General features: G+C 37.8%; 1 protein-coding gene across 2 annotated transcripts in view; it reads left to right on the top strand.

Moving 5' to 3' along the window:
* Positions 1-24,300, top strand: part of CDH2 (cadherin 2) — a 114,137-nt gene that overhangs the window by 72,131 nt on the left and 17,706 nt on the right. For both annotated transcript variants that reach the window (XM_015855461.1, XM_015855460.2), the window contains 12 exons: positions 4,119-4,345; positions 6,214-6,360; positions 6,976-7,131; positions 8,839-8,983; positions 10,035-10,207; positions 14,708-14,845; positions 15,219-15,404; positions 17,609-17,865; positions 19,265-19,407; positions 20,549-20,782; positions 21,099-21,332; positions 22,884-23,023. In XM_015855461.1, the coding sequence (XP_015710947.1) occupies positions 4,119-4,345; positions 6,214-6,360; positions 6,976-7,131; positions 8,839-8,983; positions 10,035-10,207; positions 14,708-14,845; positions 15,219-15,404; positions 17,609-17,865; positions 19,265-19,407; positions 20,549-20,782; positions 21,099-21,332; positions 22,884-23,023 (2,180 nt within the window). The remainder of the gene's footprint in view (positions 1-4,118; positions 4,346-6,213; positions 6,361-6,975; positions 7,132-8,838; positions 8,984-10,034; positions 10,208-14,707; positions 14,846-15,218; positions 15,405-17,608; positions 17,866-19,264; positions 19,408-20,548; positions 20,783-21,098; positions 21,333-22,883; positions 23,024-24,300) is intronic.

Raw genomic sequence — 24,300 nt, 5'->3', positions numbered from 1 at the left:
TCTCTCTCTATTGTTTTTTAATAATATAATACTTTTTGTTTTGTACTGGAAATGTTTCCCAGAGTAGTAGGAAACTAATGAAGTAGTAAAAGATATTTGATTACTGTTTGTATTGCAAATAAGGTGACTGTTCTATAGTATATGTGTTTAACCTTTTTTAAAAATTAAAAGGGATCCATATGATTGATTTGTCAACAGAATGGAACTTTTGGAAAACATATCTCTTTTCATATCTCCTATGAGGAAAGGTTGAGGGAACTGGGCTTGTTTAGCTTGGAGAAGAGAAGGCTCCAGGGAGACCTCATTGTGGCCTTCCAGTACTTACAGGAAGCGTATAAACAGGAAGGGGAACAGCTGTTTATGAGGGTGGATAGTGATAGGACAAAGGCAAATGGTTTCGAACTGAGACAGGGGAGGTTTAGGTTAGATATTAAGAGGAAGTTTTTCACACAGAGGATGGTGACTCGCTGGAACAGGTTGCCCAAGGAGGCTGTGGATGCCCCATCCCTGCAGGCATTCAAGGCCAGGCTGGATGTGGCTCTGGGCAGCCTGGTCTGGTGGTTGGCAACCCTGCACACAGCAGGGGGGTTTAAACTAGATGATCATTGTGGTCCTATTCAACCCAGGCCATTCTATGTTTCACTGTGGTTGTTAGAACATGATTGGCGTAAATAGTGGTGTTACTCTCATTGAAAAAAGTCCCTGTAGCATTTTGGCAAGAAATCACACCATCCTTAGATTAAAAACCTACGGTCAGCAGTTCCTCTTTGTTCATACCGATTGAATATTGAAAAATGAAGTAGAGGGATCTAAATCGAATTTAAGAATGATAGCCATACAGTTGTGGAGAGAGTTGCTGCTGTACAACTTGTACTCTGTCAAGGTAATTCAATTATGGATGGTTATAGTTGAGTATAATTTGTTAATGTGTTCCTTGCAAAGGGAGACTAATTCTAACAAAGCACTGACGATTTTATAAATTTTTATAAAGATGCTGTAAAAGGAAAGGGATTTTCTCAGAATCTTACGATATGCATAAAACATTGAATGTATTACATTCCTCTGTGTTGGGAAATAAGTTTTTATAAAATGTCATGATATCTTAGTTTTTCAGATTGTAATGACTGTAACATTCCTTTTAAATTTCCCCCTTTTAAAACTGGTAATGATCAAAGTTTGGATTAATATTAATTTTCTTTTGCACTTGGTAGTTTTTAGAAATGAGTCTTGTGAAGAGCCAGGGGTGAATCAGTCCGTCTTTGGCTTTTTCGGTCAAGGCACTCCTTTGAAGAGCAGGTTCAGAGAGAGCAGTCATAGCTGAGATTAGAGTTCAGCAAAGGCACAGAGCTATGGGTTATATTGCTCGCTCTTCTGTTTTTGTGTTTCGTTTGTCCCCTCTTCCGCCTTCTGTCTCTTAATATGGACTGTTTGTAACTGAAAATTTTGTAAACAGAAATTAAAATTGGAGGAGGCCAAGCTTTCTCCATCTATGCATGGGATGTTGATGGTCTGTGCCTCTGAACCCATATACGAGCAGTGTGGTTCAGATCTCTAGTCTCAGCCTGTATTAGTGCAATTAACTTCTTAAACATGGGGTGTGGTGACTTGTGAGTAAACTCTTCTTGGACATTTCTTTTTTTTGTAGATAACAATATAGAATATACAGTTCCTATGGGTCATCTATCATAGACTCATAGAACGACTTGGGTTATAGGGGACCTCAAGGATTGTCAAGGTCTAGTTCCCCTGCTGTGGACAGAATTGCCAGCTGCTATATCTAGCACTATATCAGGCTGTCTAGGGCCCTATCCAGCCTGGCCTTGAAAACCTCCAGGGATGGGGTACCCCTAGTCTTTCTAGGCAGCCTGTTCCAGCACCTCACAACCCTCTCAGTGAAAAACTTCCCCCTGACACATCTCACCTAAATCTCCCCACCTTTAGTTTAAAACCTTTAGTTTAAAACCATTCTCCCTTGTCCTGTCACTATTAACCCATGCAGAAGGTTGATTTCCACCGTGCTTATAATCTCCTTGAAATCTTGGAAGCTGCAGTGAGGTCTCCCTGGAGCATTCTCTTCTCCAGGCTGAGCAAGCCCAACTCCTTCAGCCTGTCTTCATAGGAGAGGTGCCCAAGCCCTCTGATCTTCTTTGTGGATTTCCTCTGGACCCACTCCAGAGCTTTCCTGCATTGGGGGTTGCAGAGTGAAGGGCAGTTCCCTCTCTTTCCCTTCTGGCAACTCCTCTTCTTATACAGCCCCGCACACTTGTTGGGGTTTTGGGCTGCAAGCTCACACTGCTGATACATTTAGTCATAGTTACAGGCTTGGGGCTGCAATAATGATTTTTGGGTACTGGTATGTGTGCTTTAACTAGTGGTTTTATACCTTTGGTTTTGAGTTGTGCATTTTTTTCATTGGCTGGTGCATTTCCACAGACCGTCATGGTGAACTGTCTAAAGTCATGACGCTCAGCATTGAAAAGAATGGAAGATTCCTGTGATGAGTAGCATCTGTGAACTGCATTTTCTGCCTATGAATTTTGTCCTCCAACTCGAGCTACAAGCCAGAGGCTCTGTTATGTTTTCCAGGTCTTAGACAGAGGCCGAGTATTTATTAGAATTGCAGTGAAGCGGTCCCACTGCTCATGAAGGCCTGAGGCAGCATGTACAGTGAGCTGCATGAGGAGCCCTAGTGATGAGACCACAGCCTTCATCCAGGGAGATGTGTTCTTCCTGCCTTCCGTGCTTTGTGCTGGGTCTGGTATTCTCCCTCGGATGACACTGGCATTTCCCAAAGGAAGTCTTTCAGCCACATGAGCCATCTGGAAAGGGCACAACCCAACAAGCTTAGTACTGGAAATATTGATGCTTTATCATTTATTTTGAGGAGTGCTGTACTTCATCTCACTTTTATGCATGATAAACCCTTTTAAAGAAGTATTTTGTAAAGTCTTTACTGTCAGGAGAGGGCAAGCGGGAGATTCCAGATAATTGAAAGGGTGAAGTAAAGAAACAAATTTTGAATGTCATCTGAACATCGTCTTGGTCCTTGAAGTTTAAATGGGAAAATATATGATTCTTCTTCTCCGTACCTTCCTGTAACCAGTGCATTACAGAAGACAGCATATGATGCATGACATTTAGTAGTGATTTTTCTTGAGAGAGACCTTTAGGTTTTGAAGCTAAATAGTTTGTGCATGGTTTAGCACAATATAAAACAGTCCAATAACTGAAATGAGGCATAAAGCCTCATTTTATCTTCATCTTCACTATGTGCGTTTCAACACAACCTTCATAATGATGTTTTGAACTTCTGTTGCCTGTACAATCAAAATATTTCACAATTCTTTGGAAGCATTAAAGAGTGATCTTTGGTTTTAAAATCACGCTTTCATTTCTTACCTACTGTTATTTGTGGTAACCTAGAAGATAAGTGGTAGTGAAAGCAATTGGGGAAAGAAAGCAGCAACCTGTTTTGTGCATTTCCCATCCGTACCTTACACAATTGTTTTTACCGAGTTCTTGTTCCAGTGAGCATAATTGAGATGGCACAAAATGAATCGAGGCTGAGGAAGAATTAGATGAAAACGGGTTATACTCCTAAGTGGATATGTGGATACATGCAGTATGTGAAGCAGCTTTAAATATATATAATACATTATATATAATTATATATATATATATCATATGTATATAATTGAGTTTTTAACTTCTATTTCTCTATCCAGTAAGTACTTACTCCTAATTCTGTCTTATAGGTGAGGAATGGGAGAGGAAAATTAAGCCCAGAGCTCATAAGTGACATACTAGAGATGAACCATGGATTGAGGAAGGCATAGGAGTTAAATTCATAACTGACTTCAGGGTTTTTGATTTACCATCAATAGCAGAGAGGGCATTGTAAGCATAGTTGTGTTTGTGATTATGGTTGTAGCATAGTTAAATTCATTGGGTGTTTCTGAGTGTATTATGATTTTGATTTAACTGGATATTGAAGCCTGAGGTGCAAAGAAAGCCCTACAAATATTCCTGTTTTGTTTTTTTTTCTTAATGCATTTGATATCACATAGTTTTCAAACTGACTGCTTTTAATTTTTTGTTCTTCATTTTGTCTTTTATAGTGAGGTTTCAAAGCTGCGATGAAAACAGAAAAATATACTTTGGAAGCAGTGAGCCAGAAGATTTTAGAGTAGGTGAAGATGGCGTGGTATACGCAGAGAGAAGCTTTCAACTTTCAGCAGAGCCCACAGAGTTTGTAGTGTCTGCTCAAGACAAGGAAACTCAGGAAGAATGGCAAATGAAGGTGAAGCTAACCCCTGAACCAGCATTCACAGGGGCCTCAGAAAAGGTAAAACAATAACTATAAATGCTGTATGTATCTCTCCAGAAACAAGCTTAAAAGTATGTCTTTGATTCTGGCTGTCATGCATCTCTCCATGGTATTTTACTAAATGGGCAAATAAGTACTGCATGAGTAATTGTAAAGCTGGAGCCTTAGAAAGAGCTTCTCTATTGTTATTCTGTAGCTTTACTACAGCGTGCAAAAGGCATGTCTGTTTAAGTATGTAGGATTCATTTATGTTTGAGCTTTTTTGTTTGTATAGTTTGAGATTTATACCTGAATTTAAGTCGGACATGGTCATTTCTTTATTTTAAATTGCTTGAAACTATTGCAGTATTTATTCAAGCAGTTAAATATAACCACAAAATAAACAAATCTGTGCTAGTATGCATCACTCAAGTTTATTAGATGGGAGCTGTAGTTTTGCAGCAGTAGTAGGAAAGCATTTCTGGCAGGGAATATTGGCTTTGTCTTGTCCCTTCGTAATCAAATTGGAGGCTGTAAATTATTCATGATGCCAACTGTACTTGGTAAGGAAGATAGTCTCCCTCTGCTGGAAGCTGCCATAGGATAAATCATGTACTGTGCTGTAACAGAAATCACACCTAGCAATATATAAATAACATAACATATTTACTTTAGGAAGTCAGTGTTAGTTCTGCTCTGTTTGCCTGTATTATTACTTGCTGCTTGATGTTTCTTATAAGCTGATTAATTTACAAATGAGGAACAAAATTTATTCCTGGATTAATAAACCTGTTATGGATATGCATTAAAGATTTAAGCATAATTTCAAAATGGATGGTGTGATTATGCAAGATATTTTTGCTGAGAACACTTTGGAAATCAAAGCTCTGTAGCTTTCAGGGTGTTATTTTTTGTAGGGTTTTTGTTGGGTTTTATTTTATTTTATTTTTTTGTCTGTTTGCTGATTGCTTTTAAACCTTCTAAGGCACATTTTTAAACAAGGAGATATTGTTTTGTCTAAAAAAGTCTGTGAAAGGGCATACATTTAGATATGCAACAGCATGCCCTGTTCCTTCCACAGATGCAGTTCAGGCATCCTTAACATCAGTAGAATATAGAGTAGTGGAACCTTGCCTTCACTTGGGCATCTGTTTTTAGTCTGTGACACATTTGATTAGATTAATGACTAAGGGAAGGGATGGGGAGAGGAGGGAGATGTTTCTCTTAAAGGATTTTGAAAATGTTTTTGTCTCACTGTCTCCACCCTTAAGCAAGGCAGCTTGGCTGTGTGTGTGCTGGAGTCCAAAGGCTGAAATGACTGCAGCTATAGAAGGGAATAGGAAAAGAATGTTGACACCCAGCAGAGATTAATGCCCAACGTGTAAAGTGGGTCATCTACAGCATCCATCATGGCTGACATAGGTTTAAAATAATTACAGCATTAATTCGATGGGATTTAATAGGGTCATAAATATTTGAGACATTCCTTACCAGTATGTATTAAACTTCTCTTGGAACTCAAATTATATTTTAGAACACCCAGATCTAAATTTAATGTACAGTAACACATTACCTGGACTGAAGTTCCAGCTAATGAGAAATACATAAAGGCATGCTATTAAATTCTGCAAAATATTAACTACTTTCCTGAAAGTGGAGGATAGTTTACAAAGTAGTGCTATGTTATAAATGGCTTATGATTTCATTTCTGCTCTGACATGAATAAGGAGGAAAGAAAAGGAGTTTTTCTTGTACAGTTGTAAATAACATTTGGCTATTTTCGTACTCATCTGTTAATGCAAATAACACATTGGAGAGACAGCCTCTCAGTCAATTATGTAATTGTATCCAAAGTATTTTATAATGTCTCCTAACACATGCTTAATTTTATCATGTACCTGGGAAAGGACCAAAAGAAAATTGAAGACATCATATTTCCATGGCAACAATATAAGGACAGCAGCCATCTGAAGAGACAGAAGAGAGACTGGGTTATCCCTCCAATCAACCTACCAGAAAATTCCAGAGGACCTTTTCCTCAAGAATTAGTTCGGGTAAGGAAGTTAATAGAAATATGATTTCATTGTCGCTTAAAGTGTTCTTGGAGATACTTCATGTGAATGGTGTTTTCTTTGCGATCCATATGTTCATCGAAGTCTTTTGGGTTGATTGCTATTTATTCTTAAATTACTGATTTATTTTGAAGTTGTCCCCATGCTCTTGTACTGGCGGAAGGTGATTTTGTTTCTGGTGGTAAGTACTGTGACAACTTCCTCCACATTAAGGAGGATCTCTGCAGGTTCAGAATGCTCCAGTTAACCTACAGAAGAGTTCTCCACTGGGAGAACATACACAGGTTTTTTACAGGAGGAGGAGTGTACCAGGAGGCAGGAGGAAAAGGGGTGCGATAGGGGGAAGTATGCTGGCTCCTCTGCAGGACTCTGTAATGTAGTGCCAAGAGACCAGTGCAGGAGACCTTCCATCCGTGATCATGATTGTGATGGGAAGTAATCAGGGATATTTTTATATTCCTCAAATTTTATTAACTTGCTTTATGACAAGTAAAAGAGTGTGACTGAAAACCTCAGTCTTTATACTAACCATCTCAGCAGCAGTTGCATCTACTGGTTGCATTTAGCTAATGTAAACATTTTCTTTTTGACACACAGATTAGGTCTGATCGTGATAAAAGCCTTTCATTACGGTACAGTGTGACTGGCCCAGGAGCTGACCAACCTCCAACAGGAATCTTCATCATCAACCCCATCTCAGGACAGCTGTCTGTGACAAAGCCTTTAGATCGAGAGCAGATTGCTTCTTTTCATGTAAGAGTTTAATTTACCATAAATCAGATTATCAAATTGAAGATTAACATCTGCTTCAAACATGACTTGAGCAGCCGGCATTTAGTTTTCTATGAGATATGATTTGAAGAGTCTGTAGCAGATTTATATTTATTGTACTTACTGAGGCTAACTCTTACTATGCCTAAGCAGCTTAAATGCATTAACAGACATAAACAGTGATTAAATGTATTTACATAAAGTAATTTTAAAAGATTGAAATATGGATACTCTACTTTATATTTCAAATGCAGGCCATTGATCACAGTCTCCACTGTTGTATATTTTTCAAAAGTTTACTTTTAATTCAACTTAAATTAGGACAAGACTGCTATTAGAACTGCAGCAGCTGTGATTTGAGAAATGGATGGAAAGAATAACTTATCAATTTTCATTCTCGGGGCAAATCTAAGCATTTTAATGGAATTGTAAATCAGTCTGCCAGCTTATAAAAATGATATTCTTTGCTCTAAAGACATTGACAGAGTAGACCATTGGTTCCAGTTTTAGTCCAAAAGAAAGCTTTGAAGGAAGGAGGGAGACCCAACTTTGGCATAGAATTGTCTCTGCTGTTGAAAGACCAGGTTGAAATTTTTACTACACTCACTCAGCTCTTAGAGAGAGCTTCCAGCATGCTGTTGATGAAAACACTCCTTGTCTGGCTCTCTTGAAATCTATTTGAGTGCTACTCCTGAATGGAGGACATGGCAGATGGCATTTGTGTGTGGAACCTGGCTCTTGCAAGGGCAAATGGTTCCAGCATCTATGAGATTTTACTGAAAATTTGGCAATTCAAGATTTACTGACTTAGGAATTTACATATATATGAGCCATTTCCAGAGTAGTGAGTTAATCGTGGCTGCTTGCTCTTTTCTAGTAGGTTTGCAGCCAGTAGATAGATACATAATGGGTTTTAGTAGGATGGGGTTATTTTTTGCATAGCAATTGCTAGGTTATGGCCTAGATACATAGATTTATATTTTCAAAAACTACCATGTTTCCCCATTTTTGTTTCTGTCCAATTTAAATTTATTTAGGTATGCTCAAGTGTCAAAGGTAGTCACTCAGACTTTTTTGACAACTGGGACATTAAATATAACAGTTTCAGTTTCAAAGATACTTGGTCTGTAAACTTAAGCTTAATTTTAGCCCAGCATTTTGTTGTGTTTGCTGACAGTGATTTATCACGAACTTTGCCTTGGTTACCTTCATCGTGTAACACATACATGTTCTCTACACTTTTTGTATTCATTCATGTCTATTCAGTATCCATAATATCAGCTAAGAGTGTTTAAAAGTGATGCCAGCATTTATTCCCTTTGAATTCTTAATGAGGTCTATCTTTTTAAATTTTTCATCCCTTTAATATAAATATGCATGCTTTTAGAGGCTGATTTCTAATGATCATTATTAAAAAGAGAATTAGATTTGACAGCTGGCATTGGTATTAATCAAAATTAATATGATTCAAATGAATTTTCAACTAGTCAAAGTAGTATTTAACTTCTGAATAGTGTAGATACCAGCTATCAATCTGAAAACTTAAACCATCAGCATGGGGGAGCAGTGGAAGCTGACAGACTACACTGAGCTAAATATGTCTGACCTGAATCTTTGTGTCACCATTATTAGTATCTGTTCATGTCTCTGTGTTTTACAAATTCTAATATTTTATTATAATTTTTGTAGCTAAGAGCACATGCAGTGGATGTTAATGGAAACCAGGTGGAAAATCCTATTGATATTGTGATTAACGTCATTGATATGAATGATAACAGGCCTGAGTTCTTGCATCAGGTTTGGAACGGAACAGTCCCTGAAGGATCAAAGCCAGGTAAGACGTGGCTTTCTGAGTGGAGAGGGGGGTGGAGGAAGGAGAAGGTTACACAACTGCGTTCTGAATAGACAGTGAAGGGGTGGATCTTCACACCTTCTAACATTTTCAAAAGTGTCTAATAAATGTAATGAGTGAAATCTCAGATACTGTCTTACTCTTTCACCTCATTTTTAACTCTCTTTTTAGCATGTCAAAGAAGGTAAACTATGACATATACGAGCTAAAACAGAGAAGGATTTAAGATTACTATTTTTGAAAATCCTATTTAAAATGTCACAGTTCTTCCAGTTAGGTTCATAATAGCAGTTGCCGTTCATTTACTTGACAACTGAGGATGTAAGAGATATCACACACACCAGCAGATTCAGTTCCAGCTCTGATTCTCGGAGGCTTGGAAACTGGGATTTGAAATCAAACACTTGCGTTTGAAATCTTGAGAAAACTCTAAATGTTGTTTTCATCTCATTAAAAGTCTAATCAGCTTGTGTTTACATTTGCACTATGGCTGAGCTGGCTTCCTTAATTTGTCCATAGTGCAAAATGAAATTTTAAAAAGGCTAGCATAAGAAATAGATTTTCTCACTTTGCAGTGTTGACTTGGCATTTAAGATGGAAAGAACGTGCATCTCAAAGACCTTTGAAAAAGTATTACTTACATTCATTTTCAATCACTATCACTATGTGCACCAATTCTGAAAATCAAGTATATTTTCTTTGGCCTAATTAATAATATTTTTATCTAAACACTGGGAAACTGTGTTGTTACAGAAATGTTATTTATGGCAGAGCTGTAGGTTTTCACTGTTTATGGAGCTTCTTCAATTCTAAGCAAACCTGATATTTTATAAACAAAAAGTATTTTTATCTCCTGTTATGTATTTTAATTACTCTGTTGGTGAATCTTGGGTTTAATCGGTTTGTTTTAAGTAAGAGAAGGAATGTGTAGAGTTTACCAAAAGAAATATATACTTTGACCGTTGCTTGTAAGTGATCTTGGGTAAGCTGAGTAAACTGTTTATATAACATCAATTATTTATCCTGCTGCTAGGAACCTATGTGATGACTGTTACTGCCATCGATGCTGATGATCCCAATGCACAGAATGGGATGCTGAGATACAGAATCTTGTCACAGGCACCAAGCAGTCCCTCTCCCAATATGTTTACAATCAACAATGAGACTGGTGACATTATTACCGTAGCAGCTGGACTTGACAGAGAGGTATGGCAGATCTTAGTTCTGTAGACTGGTTGTGATGAGTGTTGCGAAAAAGCACAATTTTTGTGAGTAATTGCAAGTATTTCACCCCTTTCCCACTCTTTTTTCCTTTCATCACGCTGTTGACACTGGTCATTATTCTAGACCCAGAGTATACAAAGTTAAAGAAAGAGAAAATGATTACATGGATGAAAATTAACCTCAGACAATTTCTGTGTGCTTTTAAGGAATGGGTACACTCTAAATCAGGGTGATGCAGACAAGGCTTCAGGTGCTCAACCTGAGTGCTGAAATGGAAGGCTTTCCTCAGCTCCATCCCTCTTGCTGAATTCTGTAAGCAGAGAGTGGATGGAAAATAGGATTGGCTTTGTGTTTTATTAATCTTGGAAGCTCAGGAGAGGAACTTCTATCCTCCCTCCTCTTCTTCCTTGCTCTTCACAGAGAGGTGGTAAATATTTTAAATCTCCTAGATGCTGTATTGCTAAATTGCAGTAATGCCCTGATCTGAACTTTGCTGATTAAAATAAACCAGGAAAAGCATGACTGATTGTAAAATTTGAATTGTACATGTCTCTAAGAAATAAAGAAGTCTGTTGTGGAAACAGTATGGAGAAAGATAGGTCTTAAAAGTCTGATCACGTATTTGGGAACTTAAGAAAAAAATTTAATTGTCAGCAAGTAGCTACCTGCCACATCTTAGACAAATGCCATTCTGGAGGGCTCTGTGTTGAGCCCTCCACTGCAGAGCGAAGGTGCCAAGTTCTTAACTACATTTTTGAACCACCTCAAACTACACAAGAGGCGACTGTTATTTAATAAAGAAACTGTAAAATCTGACCAAATTTTAATTGAGCACATCTTTGGTTCTCAGTTTTGTTTTTACTAACCTCATTTTAGCGTACTGAATCTGAAATATTTTTTTAATTGAATGTGAAGTTCAGCTTTTAGCTGTTTGCTGATACTTATTCAAAAATGGAGACCAAAAGGGTGCTCTTGATTGGCTATTAATATTCTACTGCACTTGGCAGTTTGAAAGTGGCTATCAGAAGTTTTGTAAAGCTAGACAAACAAACAGATACTGTTTTTTTATGAGGCTGGAATTAAGGAAAGGAAAACCCTGAACTTTATAGTATTGCAGTGCTAAAAGAAAGATGGGTGACTCTGCGGTTGTTTTTAAAATTCCCTGGTCATCTTTGACAGGTAAACTTTTTACCTTTTGACAGGTAAACACATAGTGGTAACTCAGAATTTTATTGCTTTATGACTAGCCTCACTGTGATTTAGCTCAGAAGAAACCAGCATTCTTTGCAGCTTAGACACTTACATTAATATTGGAAGAAGACTTGTCATTTGCTGTCAGTTTTCCCAATGGATCACTGTACTGATACCCAAATGCATATTTATAAACATTTATTGCACATGCTGAATATTAATGATTAATTTTAAAGCATTGAAATATTGAATTAGACTAATATGAGATAAATTGCTTTCCTTCCCAAGCTATTGCTTTGCTTCCTTCGTTTCCTGAGTTTCATGAGAGTCAATTTAATTAAAACAACCAGGTTTCTCAGAAGCCAGATCTGAATCAAGCAGGGCTTCTGATAGTGCTCTGGGGAATGCTGTGTTGTACTCGGACTTCACTGCAGAGGTGGTATCCATGAGCCTCCTCTGGGCTACCGCTCTTCTGTTTTCTCTGAGTCTTGACACCCTTTGTGAAATTCTAATTGGGCTCACTAACTACTGAGTACAGTTTTAAACCTTTACGTGAGCAGAAGTGTTGAAGGCATTAAAAAAAAAAAAAAAAAGAAAGAAAAAAAATGTGGTCCCCCTGATAGCATTCCTAATAGAATAGTTCAGTTGAAAGGGACCTTGAAAAATCAGGTAGTCCAACTGTCTGAACTCTCCAAGGCTAACCAAAAGTGGCAGCATATTAACTTTGAATAACCTGCTGGTATTTTAGGTTAAATACACACAATGCATTGTCCACATGAACGTGCACAGGAAGGGAGAATTGCTTAAGTACTCAGCTGAAGGCATAAGGAATCTTTCACTCGTTTCCCAGAAGATGGTTTTTCATGAGCTCCAGCTGTTCTCATTTCTTCCATTGTTGCTGTGGAAGAATCTGCTTCAGCATTAAAACATCTGCCTTTCTGCTGCTGGTGGTACAGAAGTCAGGCAGGATAGTTAAATTTACACACAGGCATTCCTATCTCACGTGAGGTTAATTCAGTGAAGTGCTCTTTTTTATTTGACCTGTGTTGAAGTGGAAAGATTTGACCTGATGAGGTCTGTGTTCTTTCTTGAAGCTGCCAGTACATTTTCAGATGTGTTGCTGCAAAGTTTCTGTGCTGGCTGCTGACACATGCTGAACGGCTTACTCCTGGCTGCTTCTTAACTCCCAGTATAACGAGAAGAGTAACCTCCCCGATTTATCCCGTGCTTGTAAAAGTTGTGAGCATGCTGATTTTCCTGAAGTTTCATTCCCCAGCACTTGATTTTACGTATTGAGTGCTGGAAAAGGGTAGGAGGATAGACAGGAAAAGAACTCACATAACTGCTGACTTTAGGGGCATTTTGAGGAGAATTTCCCATGTGCTTCTTCTGTTGGAATTAAATAAAAAGATTGTGTGAAAGTTGAGTCTCCGTGTAATAATAATGGAGTTTCCTTAATGAAATTTGCTGCTTGGGATCAATGCGCTAAGACCCAGATGAATCTGAAGCACCTGCCGTTTCAATAACTCAGAATCATCTGACTGCAAGATTTACTTCAATACTGCTCTAGATTTTATTGCTTCACTATAAGTAAAGTATATTTTTTCCTGGATGAAAGCACTAAAAGTATTTCTTTTATTCCCTTCTGACTGTTTCTTATGTTGGTGTCGTGAATGAAACCTTTAGGATGTTTTTTTAAGACTTATGAAGGTCACTTTGCAAGTGTATTTTCCAAAGCAGAATGTGTATACATATGTGTGTGTTATTGAATGTATATTTATTACGTTCCTCTGTAAATAAGGTTAGTATTGCTTTTGTTTAAAAAAGACCCATGGGATGCTTATGCAATAATACACAGTGTCTTGTAGGAGTTCCTTTGTGAAAGAGGACATCAGCATAAATTATCTTCAATGTCAGATAAAGATGATTAAGTTTCTGTTTAAAACTTTATATTCTATAGCTTGTATTTGCGGAATAGAAGTGTGCGTGTCCATTGCATCTTTGACAGCAACGTATTGCCAAAAAAAAGATATCATCAGTGTCATTGTCCTTACTCATTTTTGTGTCAATAATTCTATTTCCTAAGCTATTTACATGAGAAATAATTTGTCATAAAGCTCAGTTTTTAAGTAATAGGTGAATTTATGTTACCAAGCGGAAAATTGATGCTTTTTAAAAGTATTTTTATTTTGCTAGAAAGATTTAGGCTGTGTTGGCAAACTATTCATGAAATTGATGTTTCAAAGTAACTGCAACTTATGTTCAGGTTTTCTTTGTGAAAGAACTGAATTTATGATGATAGCACCTAGCTTGCTCTCTCTGAACTAAATTTGAAACAGAAAAGCAATAAAGTATACACAGCATTTTCATTTCATGGTAGAAACTATGGATGAGTTAAAAGCAACTTCCAAGCACCGTTGTGTCAGAGTTTCTAATTTTATTTCTTTATTCTTATTTTTAACTACAATCATGTCAACTGCGTGTTACGAAGCCAACCAGTCAGAGGCCAGCTCCCAGCAGGGCATTTCTTTTACAAAGAAAAGAGGCTGTGCTTGGGAACACTGGCCTCCCTCCAGGCCTGCCGGAGAACGTGGCTCCCTGGCTCACAGAGCCCAATTAACACCGTGCAAGGGAGGAGGCAGTGGCCATCTTCTCTTGAATGTTTAACATTTATGGAAGTAGTCCGCTGGGTAGCTCCCTCCCCCTTCTTCCTGCTGCCCCCACTGGTCTCAGTTAGCCCTGACACCTTTTGTTTCCATAGCAATGGGAAGAAGTTGCAGCTATCCTTGTATACTTAGTCCTGGCTAAGACAAATCCTTTGCCATTATGGTGGCTTGGCCAATGGATGTAGTTTGGCTCAGTCCTCCCAAATGCTTTTGAGGACTTAACTGTGTTGTGGTGTAAACTGTACAGTGTTGTTTCTTCTTTCTTTTTTTCTTATTAAAAAAAGAAAAGAAAAGAAAAGAAAAAAAGAAAAAAAACCCATTTGTAAACCTGCGATAGTAGCATTAGCTGCCTGAAGTATTTTCAATTTTGAACATAGGAAGCAGGCAGTCTTTGGTTATCTCGGTGTTAATTGAAAAGTCAAGTGGTGGTTCAACAGAGTTGAATGCAACCTGGTGCGTTGTTTCTGTGGTACAAACTTTGCTTCTGTCATTTGAAATGATGCTAACTAGAATAAACAGTACGATGAGCTCAATGCTTAGCGTCATGTAATTTTGGAAACACCTGCTGTCCTACAGTGATGTTAGTTTTGTCTAAAACTTATGTTGATGTCATTTTGTGTTTTAGAAAGTACAACAATATACATTAATAATTCAAGCTACGGACATGGAAGGAAACCCAACATATGGTCTTTCAAACACAGCAACTGCTGTCATCACTGTGACAGATGTCAATGACAATCCTCCAGAGTTCACTGCTATGACTGTAAGTACAGGGTAGGACTAATGGAAGGATATGCATATTTATAACTATTCCCAAATTTTCTCCTCATGCTCACAGATGGTAAATGTTTATTACTTATTAAATAGCTTATCGGCAGGTAGGACTTAAATACATGCTGAATATAATATATACCTTAGGTATGGTATTCTCCTTAGACCCAAAGCAAAAGTTGATTAGGGAATCAAACCATCCATTTTCTCGTTGGTCTCGGGTGAGCGTTGTTAGATAAGTTATCAAGGCTCCAGTGATGTGAGAGATGCTCCAACGCCAGGCAAAGTGGATGCCAGCCTGTGGAGTAGAGTACGACTCTTGCGTGCTTTTGCCAGTATGGTGAAAGTCTTTGTTTTTTTTACAGTTCTACGGTGAAGTACCAGAAAACAGAGTGGATGTTATAGTAGCTAACCTAACAGTAACAGATAAAGATCAGCCACACACACCTGCGTGGAATGCGAGGTACCAAATGACGGGGGGAGACCCGACAGGCCAATTTACTATCCTGACCGATCCAAATAGCAATGATGGGTTGGTAACTGTTGTCAAGGTAAGAGATGCCTGCAATTCAGTGAATTAAAGAGAGATGGAATAAGTGGGAGAACACTGAGAATAAATGTGAACTCCTGAGGCCAGCACAAGTCTTGAAAGTAAAATGAATGTGCACTGTCTGTCTTGTGGAAGTAAGCTATTCATCTTCTGGAATGTTTCTTGCTTATGCTCTAAGTGGTATTCTAAGTGATCAATTTTAAAAAGCAGGTAAGATAGTTGAAAATGACAGATTTTGAAGCTTTATTTACCAAAATATAGGAATTAGTCTGGGAAAAAGTGTTTGCTTAGCATTCATTGCTAGTCTCGTGGAACAGCTTCCTACCTCCTGGCATCCATTAGTAGTAATGCTTGTTGTCTGCTGGTATTATGTCAACATGTTCCCGTTAAGGAACAGGTACAATTTAAACAGTCAAGTCACAATCAGAGAGGAAAAAGTGATGGGTGGGAGGCTACTTCTACAAGAGACTTTTAAAGACTGGCTATTTTTAAAACCTCATTTAAATACCTTTTATGGAATAACCTGTCTATCTTCATTCCGTAGCCAACACTGCTCTGTGTTGAGGGTTGACTTACTTAAAGTGATAATAACGGTGTGATTCTATAATTAAGCCTGACAAGCAGTAGCCACCTTTCCTCATGACTCTCTGATAAGTGTAACATCTCTGAGCTGGCCTGTTACTGCTTTTGGCCCATCCACTTATAAAATCAAGTGTAAGATGCCAGTGTTCCCATTTGGAAATTAAAACATTCATTTTCTTTTCTAATTCCTTTCCCTTTTTTAATCATCTCAGTATCTAGGTGAGAAAAAGATAGCACTCTAGCTGTACAAAACTTCACACTAGGGTAGTGGTTTTTTGTGTTTTTTCTTTATTTTCTTCAACACTCTCGCTGTTCTATAACTGTACTTTCCCAGAGGTACCAATTGTTATATTACAGTCTTCAAGCAAGAATTACATGTCTGTGCTTTGTAATTAGACACATGCGTATCTTTCTCAAATCTAGAAATAGCATAAAACTAGAAAACTCTGGAAAAGTGAATCTGAAAAATTACTTAGATTAAACTACAGTGACAAAAGAGAAGCAACCCTGAGCATCCAAGTCTATAATGTGTTTGACATAGCTTTGCTCACTGAGAGTTTGTTAAAAATAAATTTCTATCCCCTCTATTGCTGGTGTCTCAGTGCTTTGCCATGTTTGACCTGGTTTAACAACAAAATAGCAGCATGGGGGAGCTTCATTTGGAAAAAGAACTTGTTTCTACAATTGAAAGGGAATGATGGGTCTGTTCGGAAGGGGGTCAGATGTATCATCTGAAATCAGAAGCTCTCAAACAGCATAGAAAAATCAACTTAAAGTGGTGAATTGCAGTTCTGATTTCTGACCAGCAGCTTCTGGAACCACCCAGACATATGGTTGTTTGCAGTGCATTGAATTGATCTGTCAACTTGTAATGAAGATTGGGTTGTCTCTTCAGTGACTTCATGCTGTCAGGAGCCAGTTGCATTAGAAAGTCTAGAGTTAGTGCAGGCAAGTCAGTGCATAGCACTAGTGAAAACCAAGTGAATCTAGTGAAAAGCCATGTGCAGCACAACAAAGGAACTCTAGCTTTAGACTGTCTCCACTTCTACTTAAACAACTCCTGGCTCAGTGAGGAAGTCCCCGTACTGTAGGGGATCTGAACTCTGAGAATGGGAGCAGTAGGGATACCAGCAGTGGGGTTAGCAGGGATTGCAGAGTCTTTCTAGTAAAATACAAGGACATAGGAATTCATGATCTAGGGGGCCAGGTATGGTTGTGATCTTGTTTATAGGAAACCTGCCTTTCTGTGTTACGGTAGTGAAAGTCTCCACTGGAAAGCTCCTCTCTGGGCTCATCTGCTTAAATGAGTGCCACAAAGCTGGGACTCCTTGTGTCATCTTCTGATGAAACTATTGTTAAGAAATGGCAGTACTCAAGCAAGTTAAATAAAAGAAATGTTGAGGTTTCAAGCTGTTCTAACCTTACAAGTGCTACTGCTGATGAGCAAAACCCTAACCCAGCAATATGTTAATGTATTACATTGTTTATGTTCATTTTCAGCTTTTTCCTCCTTTTTAGAAAACCAGTATAAGTATTGCTTTGAAAATGTGCTTTAAAGTAAAAATGTTTTTCATGTCAAACACTGTTATGAGTAAATGTTAACATTTCCCACTCTTTTCCCAGCCCATCGACTTTGAGACCAACAGGATGTTTGTACTTACTGTAGCTGCGGAAAATCAAGTGCCTTTGGCTAAGGGGATTCAGCATCCTCCTCAGTCAACAGCAACCGTGTCCATTACAGTCATTGATGTGAATGAGAGTCCATATTTTGTTCCAAACCCCAAGCTTGTACGTCAAGAAGAAGGGCTACTTGCTGGTAGCATGTTGACGACTTTCACTGCTCGGGACCCAGATCGTTACATGCAACAAACCTCTCTAAGGTCTATATAAGCATTTTACAGTTACTTAACAATTACAATGAAGTGTCTTTTTTAGAGCATGTGAGGAGCATAGAGACTGTGAAGTAATTCTATTTACTGCAACATGTAGCTATAGCAGTACCTTCTGTAGCTCTTTCGCAGCACTGTCTACATGGATTTTCGGTTGTGGAGAAAAAATAACCTGACTGTTGTTCATAGGTCTGTAAATAGAATCAAATTCTAATGCTACGTTAATAAAGATAGAGTGAAGATATGCACCTGTGTTAAAGTATATTTGGCATCCCAGTGAGTTCAGACAGAACAGTCACATGCTTGTATGAACTAAGGCTTTTGCAATTTAAATTAACTAGCGGTTTTGATGCTGTATCAAAACCACATTAGATTGTGAACCAAGTCTTAAGGAGTTTTAGTCTTATTTGTTCACCAACAATTTGCAGTACTGTTGTCGCCTATCTGTAAATTCTTATGCTGATAGCTATGATTGTAATTTGTTCACAGTTCATTTGAAGTCTAAAAGATGTTCTAGATTAGAAAAGTTGGAAGTATGAGGTTAAATCATGGAAATTTAAGCATACTTGCACATGTCGCATTCAGAAAGTGATCAGTGACTACAAAACTAAGGCTGAATGATTAGCCTTGGGTCTCTTTCTGAATTTAGCCAACAGCTTTTTTAGTTTGGAAACTCCAATAGAGCTTCCAAGGTTTTTAAAATGTTATTTTTAAATTTATTTATTTTAAACTGCTTAATGTTGATTAGCAATAACTGGTAGGATGCTTTTTTCTGAACGTAAGCATTGTAGACGTGATGATATGACTCTCAGGATATATATATTTTTAACAGGTTAAGATAGCATTCACTTGATCAGTGTCAAAGATAGACTTGAAAGGTTTGATAGATTGAAGGATGGTTTTGAAAGATGGTATTTTTTTAAGTGAATGTGAGAAACATTAATTAAAACCAGTGCCTCTTTAGAAAATTAAGTTTGAGTGATACTGAAAGCATGAGAATAATTTATTGCTGTTAACAGTTCTTTGTACATTGTTACTTCTCTCCGTCTTTCCTACTTTCAAAACTGTGATAACATAAAAGTTAGTATCATCAATGCTGTAGGTATAGAACAGGCAAGAGGGATCCTTAGTGAAGTGTTTTGAGTCTGAAGTACTATGTAGTTTATGGTAACTGGCATGGCAGGGCACTTCAGAACTGTCCTATGTTGAGATTCTTGAATGTGTCTTCATGAATTTTAATGACTAAAGCTTAACAAATAGAAATATAGTAAAATGTTGACTCCGAATTTTAAAAAATGTGTTCAGAATACAAATTCAAGTATCTATGTTACCTTTAAGGTCAGTATTTATGTTGGCAAATAACTAACAAATCTTGTGTTAAAATACACAGGTACTCAAAACTTTCAGATCCTGCAAATTGGCTAAAAATTGACCCTGTTAATGGACAAATAACAACCACAGCTGTTTTGGACAGAGAATCAATATATGTTCAAAACAATATGTATAATGCAACTTTTCTTGCCTCTGATAATGGTATGTACCAACATTGTATATTTTTTCAAGACGCTTTCTTCTGTGCAATTCTATTTTACTGGGGCAGAAAACAAGATATGTTTAGAATATACCCAATTAGAAGCCTGTATTAGTATCAGGTTTCATATAGTTTCCAGCTACTTTTGACTGAAAAAGTGTGCACAAGACTACATGAGACTGAGTTGGATTTGCAGCAAGAGTAGCTGATGACTTTGTAGGGAGTAGCTTGTTGAAGAGGGTCATGGATTGTATTTTTCCATGTTCCGAATGCAGTACTGCAGTGGGAAAAGTGGTTTTTTCTTTGGCAGTTTGTTAATGAAGATCTCTGCTCAGAAATTAGCCCTGTGAGAGTGGCTAGGATGCTGTGCTGTTTATAGTCAGTATTGGAAAGATGGACAGGTGTATTTAGTAGTATTCTTACATTAGAGGGGAAAGCTGAGGCTGTTTACTTTGGAGAGAAGACAAATGGTAAAATTATGCAAACTGGTACAGTAGTATAACAGAGCTAGGTCAGCTATTTCTATCCTTTTGGCCCTGTTCTGGAGAGTAAAATTAAATGGAATTGGAAGGAGGTTTTATTGGGTACAGCAGGAAGAACTATTGCTAATTATACTGAGAAATTCAGTGCTACATGTTCTCATAAATGTGTGACTTTAACAAGGTTTAAGGAAGCATCACACGTTCAATATAGATAACAAAAATCTCTGGAAGTATGAATCCACATGCTGAACGTAAGTATTAGAAAGAATTTAAATATCATGCATTGGATGAAGGATGATAGTAACTCTTCCAAGTTCATAAAGAAATTCTCCATCAAATTCTGCACATTTTTCTCTAAGGCATTTGATGTGGACTTCTCTGAAAACAGAACGCAACTATTTGTTTAAATAAAGTGATGGAGTCCCCCTCACCTATGAATTGGCAATTGTGTTGAATTATGCTGGGTAGGGCAGTTATTCAAAAGGCAGACTACCTGATTATTTGTGTGTTTGCAGGAACACTGACAGCGCTAGGCTAGCTTGATGTTTTTGATACCAAAACGTGTAAATGGTAATTGGAAAGTGTTGTTACAATTTCATTTTAAGTAATTTTACAACTGTAAACAGGCTCAATACCTGGTTCTTTTCCTTCTTTCTCCAAGGAATTCCTCCAATGAGTGGAACTGGCACACTTCAGATATACTTGCTGGACATCAATGATAATGCTCCCCAAGTGAACCCAAAAGAAGCCACCACTTGTGAAACACTGCAGCCTAATGCCATTAACATCACTGCTGTAGACCCTGACATTGATCCAAATGCGGGCCCATTTGCCTTTGAGCTGCCTGATTCACCTCCTAGTATTAAGAGGAATTGGACCATTGTTCGAATTAGTGGTAAATAACTTTACAGAAATTTAAATTGTGTTGAAGGAACTATTGCATATTCTTTTCTGTCTTCTGCTATGGTGTTATCTCATAATACGTACTGATCTGCTTAACATGAGTAGGAAATAACCTTGGCACCATTTCCCCAGAGAAAAATAAATTTTAAGGAAGTTTACACTAAGGAAGTGTATCGTTCTGAATGCCATGCACTTAATGGGTCTAATACCCAATTATACAATATGCAGAGCCAATTTGGCCCTTTGTTTTTTTAAAACAACATGAGCAATACACTGCCTTGTAACAAGTGCCTTGTTTTCACCCACAGGTGATCATGCTCAGCTTTCTTTAAGGATCAGGTTCCTGGAGGCTGGTATCTATGATGTGCCCATAGTAATTACAGATTCTGGAAATCCACATGCATCTAGCACTTCTGTGCTGAAAGTGAAAGTCTGCCAATGTGACATAAATGGGGACTGTACTGATGTTGACCGGATTGTTGGTGCAGGACTGGGCACTGGTGCCATCATTGCAATTCTGCTTTGTATCATCATCTTGCTCAGTAAGTAGATGGATCTCTCAGTCCTGACTCTTCTACTCTTGTATTATAACTGTCATTTTATGTTTCAGTCTCATGTACCTTGACAAAGACCAGGAAAGGGTTAAAGACTCAAAAATAAACTGAACAATTATGAAAACTTCCGGATGGATTTTAGGAAGGAATTTAAGAGAAAGATCATAATTAGCACTTGCATGGATACTTGGCAGTCAAGTTCACAGTCCCCACACTGAGCTTAGGAAGGAGGTTTTCCATTTGTGCCCAAGGGCATATGTTATGTTACATCAGTGAGTGACCAAGATGAAGATGAGATTAGCCCTCAGACGTTTGGTCTGTGGTCCTATTAGTACTGTGTAATTTGGCACCATCCACAGTAGGTTACACAGCCTCTGAGGAATGCTCTGGTGTTACTGCTATTGTCTGTCAGATTAATGTAAGTAGGCTATTTTATGATTTTGGAAAGTAATGTATCACTGCACTTCATATAAGGCCTGACAAGCTGGCAGCCATGCAGGAAAAAGAGATGTGTATTTGTTCAAGTACTACATAAAGCTGTGCCAGTATTTTATTTTTGTGTTGAGTGCATTCAGTAAGGGAAATGACTAAACGTCATGACTAAGTATCTGTCCAGTGTAGTAAATTAGATGCCAGCTCTCCTACACACTATGGTTAACTGATTTCTGATTGTGGTAGAACAGGAGAAAAAGATTGACCTGTTTAGAGTATACTGTGCACTAGTCCAGAACATAGAAAATGATGGAAAGGAATCGTGGGGGTGGAGTGTGTGAGGGAGAGTCTCTGAGCCAGGCAAAGCCAATGGCAGAACACAGGCACAGCACAATGATTTTCTTGGTACAAAGCACTCTTAAAATGTCAAATATTGGTTTGACAGACACTTAATGAAACTGCTACATTTTATAAGGTATTCTTTGCATTTTTTTAAGGTATTGTTTATATTTTTACATTTGAGACACAACTATCTTCATGGAAAGAAGAGTCAATGTAATTAGATATTTACCTAGTATATTGGAAAATCATGTATTTATTTGGTTTTCTTTCTTATTTTGTTTTCTTTGTCATTCTGGTTTCTTTAACAGCTTTAGATTGTGAACTATCAGTAAAACAGAAAAATGATTGGCAGTGAATGATTAAAAATGTATGCCGCTGTGTAAAGTGCCATATGTTTTTTGGTTGTCATAGGGGAAAATGCAGGTAGTATAACTTAGAATTCTTATTACTACTGGAAGGATTTCTTTCCATCTGAATTCAGTGATATACGATACTTGTTTTTTCTTACTTTATGACAAGTTTATTTTGTAGATACAGATTTGTGACTTAGGGAAGTAATGTGTGATTGATTTCTAAATCAAGTTGCTTATAGTATCCTAAGTTTAAACTTCTTAAGCTTAAGCTACCTTCTTTTAAATTTGAACATAGATTACTGAAATGTCTCATCCAGAACAAAAGTTAACAGTAGTATTGTGGTTTGAATTTGCACAATTTTCCATGCTTTAGAATCAAGATGTGTGTTTGTCTTCTCTTTTTGCCATGTAGTTTTAGTTTTGATGTTCGTGGTATGGATGAAGCGCCGTGATAAGGAGCGTCAGGCCAAGCAGCTCTTAATTGATCCAGAAGATGATGTAAGGGACAACATTCTGAAATACGATGAAGAAGGTGGTGGAGAAGAAGATCAGGTGAGAAATTATGGATACTTCTTATGTGCGGGCTCATAATTTGCCCTGAACTTCATTTTGTTTCTATTGACAGATCGTAATAAGTAGCTAATTTGTGCATAACACACTGAAGACAGTAAGTACTATTTTTAAAACCTGGAAAAAGAAATTGCCTTCTCAGGTTGCTTTTGCAGTTACAGAGACAGAAATTTTCTGCCTCTTGGCTGGTATGTAAAGCCAATAGCATGCTGACTTGCGCCATTAAAAAAAGTCGTGGTATTCTTGCCATATTCCAACCAAGGCAGTTATATTTAAATAAATCCCTCTCACTGTTATCTGTAAACCCTCCACTCCTTGTCTGGGATCCTGTTGTATGGTATCGCTAGTACAGAGTGGCTAATACAGACTGTTCCAATTACAACCCTTGTTTAGTGGTAGGTGAATGCTTTTTTGGATGTACAGTAATGTGGGCTATTGACAGATTGGCCTCTGCTGGGATTTCAGCTTGGAAAGTATTTATGTTTCAAGTAGCTGTCAGGGCACATCTGTGTTTATTCAAATACCTTTCTAGGCAGGTGCCATATGCATTTACTCTCACATCACCTCTGGTTGAACCACTGTTGATATGTCAGAGGACTAGGAGTGATGTGTATATGCTAAGAATAGCTACTTTTTCCCTCTTTCTCTTCCCCTCCAACCTCTCTCAAAGTTAGTGAATTTCTAAGCAGCATGGTTTCCTTCCTTCAGAGGAGGTTTGTTAAGTGCTTTAATGAGCATGACAAACAGTAGACTAATGCACATTATTACTGGTAGAAGTGAGTATAATAATTATGAAGGGAACGGTGCATATAATATAGCCTGAGACATTTTCCAGTAAAAAGCCTTGAAAAATCAAGTGCAATTTTTCCACACATCCCCAGTCATGTTCATCTGGCACTTGAGTTATCTGAAAAGTGTCTCCCTTCACTAGTACAGACACCTGTGGCTTCCCTTTGCTGTTCTGTTGGTTTGTCTGAATTTTTTGTTATCCTTAGTAACTTCCAGGCTTCCTGCATTTCCCCAGGTCCTGTTCCTACTGCCTGGGTTTTCTGCATAACTTTGTTTTTAAGCAGTTTGCAAAGGAAACTTCAGCTTATGCAGTTCTGGAAAAATCATTTATGTTAATAAATTGAAGGCAACCCTTTGAGACTACATATATTCCAGTTGATTGTACAGACTGAGTACAAGAACTGTATCCTGCTTGTGCGAGTTATTGCACAGAAGATAACAAGAAAAGTCCGTCCTATGAGGACTAATTT

This window comes from Coturnix japonica, chromosome 2 (assembly GCF_001577835.2).
Source record: "Coturnix japonica isolate 7356 chromosome 2, Coturnix japonica 2.1, whole genome shotgun sequence".
NCBI lineage: Eukaryota > Metazoa > Chordata > Aves > Galliformes > Phasianidae > Coturnix > Coturnix japonica.
This window is presented reverse-complemented; position numbering and strand designations above follow the sequence as displayed.